We start from the raw sequence: 9,540 nt of genomic DNA on the forward strand, positions 1-9,540 counted from the left end.
CGGTCTACTTGTTTTGGACGTGATGCCTATAGATATAATCATTGCCTTAGATAACATCACGACTTTGCGCGGTTCTATCAATTGCTCGACATTAATTTGTTCACCCACCGTCTACTTGCTTTCATGAGAGAAGCCACTAGTGAACACTACGGCCCCGGGGTCTATTCACAACTATCGTTTCCACTTTCACTTTTACTTTGCTTTGTTTACTTTTTGCTTTCAGTTCTCACTTTGCAAACAATCTATAAGGGATTGACAACCCCTTCATAGCGTTGGGTGCAAGCTCTTTGTGTTTGTGTAGGTACTTGTGACTTGAACGCTCCTCCTACTGGATTGATACCTTGGTTCTCAAAACTGAGGGAAATACTTACCGCCGTTGTGCTACATTACCCTTTCCTCTTCAAGGGAACACCAACGCAAGGCTCCAAGGCCGCGGGGAAATCCTTTGCATATTTGCCAAGGAAGTCCCTATAGGCATCGCCGTAGCAGCAGGATTCCTGGCGCCGTTGCGAGGGAAGGTCTGTTCTCACAGTAGCACAGAGACACACACCCGCCAACCATCTTTATGCAACAAGTTACATGCCAGTCGATAGAACGGGTCTCACATACGTGAACGAATAAGGTTGATCTGGGCCGCTTCATCCCACAATACCGCTGAATCAAGAAAAGACTAAGGAGGGAAGCAATCTGAATATCAACGCCCACATACTCCTTTGTGTTCTACTCGAGATGTCATCTACGCATAGACATAGCTCTAATACCACTGTTGGGAACGTCGCATGGAAAAAAAATTCCTACGCTCACCAAGATCAATCTAGGAGATGCACATCTACGAGAGGAGGGATTGTATCTACATGCCCCTATAGACCACTTAGCATAAGAGTTAAGAAACGTGGTTGATGTAGTCGAACGTCTTCGTGATCCTATCATGATCCGTTCCTCGAACTCCAGATCAAGTGCCCAACGGACGACACCTCCACGTTCAGCACACGTATAGCTAGATGACGTCTCCGCCTCCTCAATCCAGCAAGCGAGGGCGGAGTGGTAGATGAATTCCCTGACAGAGCGACGTCGTGACAGTGGTCGTGGTGGTGTTGTCCCTGCACGGCTTCGCCTAAGCACTACCGGAAAAACTAGAGGAGAAATCGATCTAGGGAGAGAGAGGGGCGCCAAGGGCTTCGTGTGTCCTCTTGGGGCGCCCCCTTCTCTCTATATATTGGTGGAGCGGCGTGGGGAACAACCCCTCCGAGCCCTAGGGCGCAGCCAAGGGGTGAGGAGGTGGAATCCTAGTCCCCTTCCTTCCCTTCCATACAAAGGTGGACTTTCCACCTTTCCCAACTGCATGGGCCTTGAGGAACTTGTGTGCTTGGCCCAATAAGGACACGATGTCTCCCCTCATACCATGCAAACCCTTGGGATGTGGTGGAACCCTTAGTGAACTTTTGGAGTCCTCCGGAAGTTTCTGGAATCTTCTAGAAGCTTCCCGGTACAATACCGGAAAAAACCCAAAACTTTTCTGGTAGCCAAAATATGACTTCCCATATATAAATCTTTACCTTCGGACCATTCTGGAGCTCCTCATGACGTTCGGGATCTCATCCAGGACTCCGAACAACTTTCAGTTACAACCAGACATAACTCATTAATACCAAATTGTCACCAAACCTTAAGTGTCCACACCCTACGGTTCGAGAACTATGCAGACATGACCAAGATACTCTCCGGCCAATAACCAATAGCGGGACCTAGATGTCCATATTGGCTCCTACATATTCTACAAATATCTTTATCGGTCGAACAACGATGTCAAGGATTCAATCAATCCCGTATACTATTCCCTTTGTCTATCGGTATGTTACTTGCCCGAGATTCGATCGTTGATATCTCTATACCTAGTTCAATCTCGTTACCGACAAGTCTCTTTACTCGTTCCGTAATACAAGATCTCGTGACTAACTCCTTAGTCACATTGCTTGCAAGCTTCTTGTGATGTTGTATTACTGAGTGGGCCCTAGAGATATCTCTCCGTCATACGGAGTGACAAATCCCAGTCTCGATTCACGACAACCCAACAGACACCCTCGGAGATACCTGTAGGGCACCTTTATAGTCACCTAGTAAAGTTGTGACGTTTCATACACACAAGGCATTCCTCCGGTATCCGGACGTTGCATGATCTCATGGTCATAGGAACAGATACTTGACTTGCAGAAAGCAGTAGCTATAAACCGACACGATCACATGCTACGTTCATATTTGGGTCTTGTCCATCACATCATTCTCCTAATGATGTGATCCCGTTATCAAATGACAACTCTTGTCTATGGTCAGAAAACCTTGACCATCTTTGATCAACGAGCTAGTCCATTAGAGGCTCACTAGGGCAGTGTGTTGTCTATGTATCCACACATGTATTTGACTTTCCAATCAATACAATTCTAGCATGGATAATAAAGGATTATCATGAACAAGGAAATATAACATTTACCAATTTATTATTGCCTCAAGGGCATATTTCCAACAACCCGGATAGAGGAGGTGGGGAGGAATCCGACTAGGAGGAGGAGTCCTCCTATCGCCTCCACCAAACCCACTTGGAGGAGGACTCCTCCTCCTCTTGGGCTGCCGCCGGCCAACCCTAGGGGTTTTCCGTAGGGCGCCACCCCTTCCTCCCTCCTATATATATTGGAGAGGAGAGAGGGCAGCCACATCTAAGCCACGACACAGCTCTCTCTCCCTCCTCTAGTTCGTTCCACCTCGTAGATAGACTCGGTAGAGCATGGCGCAGCCCTGCCGGATCAGCTCCACTAACACCACTGCCACGTCGTCGTGTTATCGGAGAACTCATCTACTTCTCTGCCCCCTCTTGCTGGATCAAAAAGGCGGAGATCGTTATCGAGCTGTACGTGTGCTAAACGCGGAGGTGCTGTCCATTCGACACTAGATCGTGATTGCATCGCGGGACGACATGCGATTTGGATCACGAAGACGTTCGACTACATCAACCGCGTTTCTTAACGCTTCCCACTTAGCGATCTACAAGGGTATGTGGATCGAATCTCCCCTCTCGTATATGTTCATCGCCATGAATAGATCTTGTATGTGCGTAGGAAATTTTTTGTTTTCCATGCAACGTTCCCCAACAATACCACCTCTTACATCTTGTCGAGGCCGCACCGGATCCTTTGATCAACGCCGCCATAGTGAGGCTCTGATAATAGCACGCTCCTGCCAGCGAAGGAGGAGCATGCACCCCTTGTCCTTGTTCAGCCGGTACCTGGTGCCGGCACCTTTAGGTCATAGGAGGATGTTGTGCGATTCATGGAGTCGACCTCGCAGATAACCTTTGAAGTTCAGATTGAACAGTACACGATGAAAGCCCAACTAAAACACAATGCAAATAAAATGGACTCGACAGCTAGCAACAACAGATAGAGAATCAGTCAAATTTGCCTTAGTAGTTCTTATCTTAAAATTTGCATATTTCACCAGCCATTCTTTTTTTTCAAACTCAGAAATGTATTTTCATCAAATTTGTGTAATTTGCATGAAGTCTTATCTAAATAAGATATTTTCTCGCACTCTAGTTATCTGCCACTAAAAACTGTTGGCCGAAAATGGGAGCAAATCTAGGTACATTCACATATAGCAAGATTTAACTATAAGCACCACAAATCCAAGTTCGTCTCCAATACAAACTTGTCACAGTGAGTTGCCGGAAATTCGGCTAGTCAACCAACAAAGAAAATAAACACACCCACACATATAACACCTCCTCCATCTTGTCCAGCCACGACGGATCCTTTGATTAGCACCGCCACGCTGAGGCGCCGATGATGGCGCGATCCTGCCAGCCGAGGAGGAGGCACCCATTGTCCTCGTTGAGCCGGTACCCGTCACCCGCGCCGTAAAGCCCTAGCAGGACCTGGCTCTGGCCGACGGCCGCCGGGCTTAGCGGCACGGCCTCGAATCCACGGTCCTCCATGATGCGGCGCCACCGGTCCAGCCGCTCGTGACGTGCCACCCGCTCGGCGCCCTCGCATGCCACCACGTTGCGGATCTCAGGAGCCAAGAGGCATTGCTCCACCTTCATCCGTGGTGCCGAGTCTGCCGGGAATGTCGCGTCGAGCGAGTCGAAGATCGCCGAGTAGTAATGGAGTGCCTCCAGGAACCTGTATGCAAATTCCGCGATGAATTTTGTCCTTTTTTTTCAACAATGAGTGAATGTAGTCCTTCAAAGTTAGCATTGCTATATCAAGTAAGTTTCATCTATGTGATGCTGGTCTGTCACATGTTTCTCACTGGTTACTTAACCTAGTAATAATTTACATAACATTAGTCAAGAGCAAACATCGTACTCCCTCCGTTTCAAAATAAATGTTTTAAGCTAAATACAACTTCATACTCCCTCCGTTTCTAAATATAAGTTTTTTAAAGATTTCATTAGAAGACTACATAGTGAACAAAATGAGTGAATCTATATTTTAAATTATGTCTATATATATCAGTATGTAGTTCTCTAGTGAAACCTTTAAAAAGAACTAAATTTAAAAACGGAGGGAGTACTATTTTGGAACGGATGGATTATGATGCAGAGGTTGAGGTTATCCTTTTTGGAAAACAAATAAGAGCAAAAGAAATTAGAAAACAAGGAGGAGTTTAATTTGGCGCGTACCTGCCCAAGAAGTATGGGCCGTTGTGACCAGCCTCCTGCTCAACGAGCGTCATAATCTTGGGAGCCTGGTCGCGGATCATAGACAGCAGCGGGCCGAGGTGAGTGCCGGGGACGCGGTGCAGGCGGTTCACTGCGTTCACGGCCAGCGCCTCCCCGACGCGGCGCTGCAAAGCGGCGGGGCGCAGCCTCTCCAGCTTGTCTGCCACGGCGGCATGGAACTCGAACGGCACACGCAGCGACGCGGCGAGGGAGGCAAGGTGCCGCCCGGTCTCCCTTACAGCCGTGGCCGGGTGGCCCACCCCCGTCAGCCTTAGCGTCGGCGGGCCACCCGGCCGCGCCGCGAGCGCCTGGAGGAAAGCCGGCCACTGGTAGCCCTGGAGGATGTCCAGGTCGACGACGTGGACGCGGTCCTCGCCGTGGAAGGCCTCGAAGATGGCCTGGTTGGCCGTGAAGTGAGCGAACTTGATGTAAGGGCATGCCTGGTAGAGGATCTGGTAAATCTTCAGGGTATCAGCCGACGGCGGGAAGGGGTAAGGAGCACCCGCGCCGCGCGGGGAGATGGCGGTGCCGGAGGAGACCGAGAGGCGAGTGGCGAGCGCGTCGGCGAAGTAGGAGGCGACGCGCTGCATGGAGTCACCGAGCGGCGAGGCGACGCGCCGGAGGAGGTGGAGGTGGCGGAGGGCGGAGGGCTGGTCGCCCTTGGACACGAAGTCGGCGCACGCCAGCAGCAGGTGCACCAGCTGAAGACCGCTGTCCTGTTCCTGCATGCATGGAAGTTGAATTGTCAGTGGCGAGTGCCGACTACTGATTGATTATTCCAGATTCGTTCGGCCAATTATTATTTTTTGATTTCGAGCTACAATATCTGTTCAGTTTGCATGCTCAAGCCATTCATATGAAACGTATGTGTGCTCTATGTGAAACATGCTTTGTTAATTTTCAGAAGGCAGACGTAGGACTTAATTAGTTGTAATTCTGGAGTAGTATTTGACTTAACCATTGCTCTCTAAAATCTTGCGAAGTGGAATCAATACAATATACAGAAAAATTAAACTATGCACATTTTCGATGCATAAGCTTTCACCAAAATTTGAGTTTTTCTAGATTCCTCATGGTGGAACCAACCCACTAGGGTTTAAGCCGTAGACTTGGCAATGACACCGATGCTGATTTTTTTAGATTTATTTCAGTCTTTTCGACGATGTTCGTTCAGTGAAAGCTCCGTTGACTATGAAAACATCTATGATAACTAATTCATCAATCTTAAGATGGTGTGCTAGTTCTGTATCTTAGAGATGCTCATGCAAATAGTGTTGTGTGCGTGCATTTATAAAAATGAATGTACGGACATACATATGGGCTTCTATGTTTGTATTGTGTTGAAAAATAAGTTTTCCATTAAAAAACTTTATTTTACAAAGAAAATATAGCTAAACCCTAGGTCGTGACCACAACCTTCTCCTTCCTACACACACTCACTGATGGGCCTCTGCGCCAATTTCCACCTTTATAAGACAGAGGTTTCACTCGTTCCCTTAAGAATGAGGCATCTTTCTCTTTCCCCTAAAATTGACTAAATCAAGCATAAAAACGAAAAAGAAAAAGGAAATAAAATACACACACGAATCTTCACGTAAAGATCAATGATATAAGACTTAAATGTACAATACTTATCTCACATCTAGATGTGTTTTATTAAAACAATTTGTTCGAAGCATGATTTAGCGTTTCCCTCGAAGCCATATAGGCTACTAATTGCCCCTCGGATGCCCTGTGTGACCTCACGAAATCGGTCATCTTGGCCATTTCCCCCCGCCGAGGTGAGCCATTCAGGCCACCACTCCCTCTTCCTCTCTCCCTTCTCCTTCTTACTCCGTGCTCTCATCTTCCTTGTTCCACTCGACATGCCACTCATTTCCCCTTATCTTGGACGATAAGAGAGGTTTGGCTCTCTAAGACATGATGATTGCATGCATCCATTAACATACTACTTCCTTAATTGCTCTTTGTTTACTTTGTGTGTGTGTGTGTCCGATTTTAGGATGCCTGCATTATAATTATGCAGATGCCGAGTGTACGCATTATGTCTGTGTCTCTTGATTCCCCATTGAGAGTGGATTTTTAGCTCCCCGATGCCTAGATACCCTCTATGAACAGGTGTTTGCAAATTTGCTATCACACCTTTCTTTCCCCCATTTGATTCAATATAAAGGGCCTTTTTAAAAAGCATTGTTTTTTGGCATACTTTTGGCAAGTTGGGTTAAAACAGGGATCTCATTCTGACGATATAATTTACTACCACACCCCCACGTACGGAATGCATGGACTGCGACCATTTGGCCAATTGTGACGGTGTGCGCACCAAATTCAGTTACTGCCAAAGAAGATGAAGTAAAAATACAGTGCACAACCGCAACCTAATAATTTCTAAGTCTACGTAATTTTTTTATTTCTATTCTTTTGCGGGACAAGTCCACGTAAACAATCTGTGTAAATTGATGCATGGCTGCCATCGCAAAAATAAATAATAAAAGGTGGATGGCTGGTACCCTTACCTGCTCAACCTGATCTGACTGTATTACTGACCCCAGCATGCTGTGCAAGGAGGAAGAATCCGCCCACTGGTCAGGCTTTGCCATTTGGTGCTGCAACGGCAAGACATCTGCAGCTCCGAACTGGCTGGGGTAGTAGAGGTGATCAGGCTGCAAACCTCCCGACGGAATCCCTCTGCCGACCGCCGCCTCGTCCCTGGCTCCGTATACTGGCTCCGGCATCGCCAGGCACTCGGACAGCGTCGGCAGCTGCGTGGCACTGGTGCCGGCAGAGGAGCTGCCGCCGCTGTCCTTCTCTGGCGGCAGCTGGTACGCCAGGTACCCGTCCTCCAGGAAGGAGGAGTTCATGGATGGGAGAGGAAGGTTCTCGCTGCTGTTAACGTAGGACGAGGTGCACGAAAGGTTGCTTTTGCTGCTGTTGCTGTGGGCGTTGTTGACGAACCCCTTGTGGAGCGGGCTCTGTGACGACTTCCCCTTGCCACCATAGCTGACGAGATTGTTGGGGCTCCCCGTGTCCATGCCGTGCAAGGTGCCATGCATGTAGCTCTGTTGGCTGGTGCTGTTGTTGTAGAGGTTGGAGAAGGTTCTCCTTGGGGAGCCGACCATCTCTCTCTTAGGGGAGGACACCATGTAGTCTCGCTTGGGTGAAGACATCATGTAGTCCCTCTTGGGGGAAGACACCATGTAGTCTCTCTTGGGAGAAGACGCCATGAAGTCCCTCAGAGGGCTGAAGTCCCTCCTTGGGGAGGACATCAAGAAGTCGGCGCTCGAGGCGGCGCCGGCACCGATCTGGTCGGCGAAGAGCGACTCCCACATGGCGAGGTCCGGGGACTGGATCTCGCCGTCGATGTCTCCATCGAACCTCAGCGCTTGCAGGCCCGCTAGGGCGTCGATGGCGTCGGGGTCGGCGGACGAGGCGACGATGTTCGACTCCGAGAAGGAGGCGGTGGGCGATGTTGGCGCTGCTGGCTGGTGGTGCTGTAGCTTCGTGCCGGAGGTCATGTCAGCAGCGCAGCTTAGCGTCCCCATGCGTGAGCACATGAGAGATCTGTGTCCCAACTACGCCGGCAACGATGCATCTAAGTCTAACGCCATCAACTACGTACGTACTCGATCAAATCGCTATTGAAGCTAGCTAGCTCTAGGTCTCAATCTTAGAGATGGTTCATTTGGTCCAGCTTCCTTGATAGGTGAGGGGGAGCAAGCTAAGCAGAGAAGCGTGTGCCCTGAAATATGGGTCGACGAGCTTGGAGCCATCATGTTGGCATGTAGGCACATGCACATCACGTAGAGACAAGACGGTGTTTTGGTTGGTTGGGCGGGAAGAAAAAATGGTTTTGCTACATTCCTTCTGTACTGTTTTGTTGTTGGCTGTGGCTTATTGGTGAAGGTTACCTGCCAGCAAAACGATAAACAGGTCTCACAAGAACGCAGGTCCTCCAAAGTGAAGGAGACAATAGAGCCGCCTAGGAGGAAACGCAAGGCAGCTTTGATAAAGAAATCTGGAGACAGATGCCTAATGCTCCAACTTATACTCCAGACAATAGAGTCGCCTAGGAGGAAGCGCTAAGGCAGCTTACATAAAGAAATCTAGAAATCTCGAGAGAGAAGCCTTTTATACTCCAGCAACATATTCCAACAGTACGTCTAGGCAACGGCTAGGACGAATGTGCCACCGGCTGAGAGAAACAAGTTAAAGAGGCTGGCCGTTTTACTATTACTAGCCTGGGCAATCTGGGTGAGGGTAACATGGTAGGTCTCTGATAACAAGGCTAGCTCGATTGATCGTATCTTTGATAAAATCAAGTGTGATGCACACAACTTGGTTCAAACTGGAGCTCTTCGCAAAAAAAAAAAAAAAACCTAAATGCATGGACTTGGGTGAGCAAGGTGCGTGTAAATAAACAGTAAACTCAAAATAATAGAAAAATGATATCTTTTTTATTTTTTTGGAATCCACGGTGCTTGGGTGAGCAAGGTGCATGTCAATTTTTGTGGTCAAATAACATCCGAAGAACTCATGGCAAAAAGAAATAGCGGTACATGTGCTTTCCAAACACCACTAGCTCCTAGGATGTCATTTGACCACCAAAATTTGCAGGCACCTGTACACTCACGCATCTTCAGCGCCAAAAAGTATATCATATCTTTCTATTATTTTAAATTTACTATTCATCATAGAGCAGTTTTACTTTTTTTTACCATGAGCTCTTCAAACGTCCATACACAATGAGAATTTTTACGCACCTTGCACACCCGAGTATCTTCAACGTCATAAAATTTCAGATTTTTTGGTTTTCTTGTTATTTTTTT

The 9,540-nt window shown here is 48.0% G+C and overlaps 1 protein-coding gene across 1 annotated transcript; it reads right to left on the reverse strand.

Moving 5' to 3' along the window:
- Positions 1 to 3,692: 3,692 nt before the first annotated feature.
- LOC123429411 (GRAS family protein RAM1-like) lies at positions 3,693 to 8,334 on the reverse strand. Its single transcript, XM_045113451.1, has 3 exons — positions 7,231 to 8,334; positions 4,676 to 5,436; positions 3,693 to 4,172 (listed from the first exon to the last, which is right to left on the reverse strand). Exons 1-3 carry the CDS (start codon positions 8,266 to 8,268, stop codon positions 3,809 to 3,811), a joined length of 2,163 nt encoding a protein of 720 aa, XP_044969386.1. The 5' UTR covers positions 8,269 to 8,334; the 3' UTR covers positions 3,693 to 3,808.
- Positions 8,335 to 9,540: the final 1,206 nt, after the last annotated feature.

Source organism: Hordeum vulgare, chromosome 2H, assembly GCF_904849725.1.
Source record: "Hordeum vulgare subsp. vulgare chromosome 2H, MorexV3_pseudomolecules_assembly, whole genome shotgun sequence".
NCBI classification, from domain to species: Eukaryota; Viridiplantae; Streptophyta; class Magnoliopsida; order Poales; family Poaceae; genus Hordeum; species Hordeum vulgare.

Coding starts and splice junctions, on each gene's coding strand:
- LOC123429411 (XM_045113451.1), bottom strand. CDS start 8,268: ATGTGCTCACGCATGGGGACGCTAAGCTGCGCTGCTGACATGACCTCC. Junction 5,437..7,230: donor AGTCAGATCAGGTTGAGCAG/GTAAGGGTACCA, acceptor CCATGCATGCAG/GAACAGGACAGCGGTCTTCA. Junction 4,173..4,675: donor GGCCCATACTTCTTGGGCAG/GTACGCGCCAAA, acceptor ATTTGCATACAG/GTTCCTGGAGGCACTCCATT.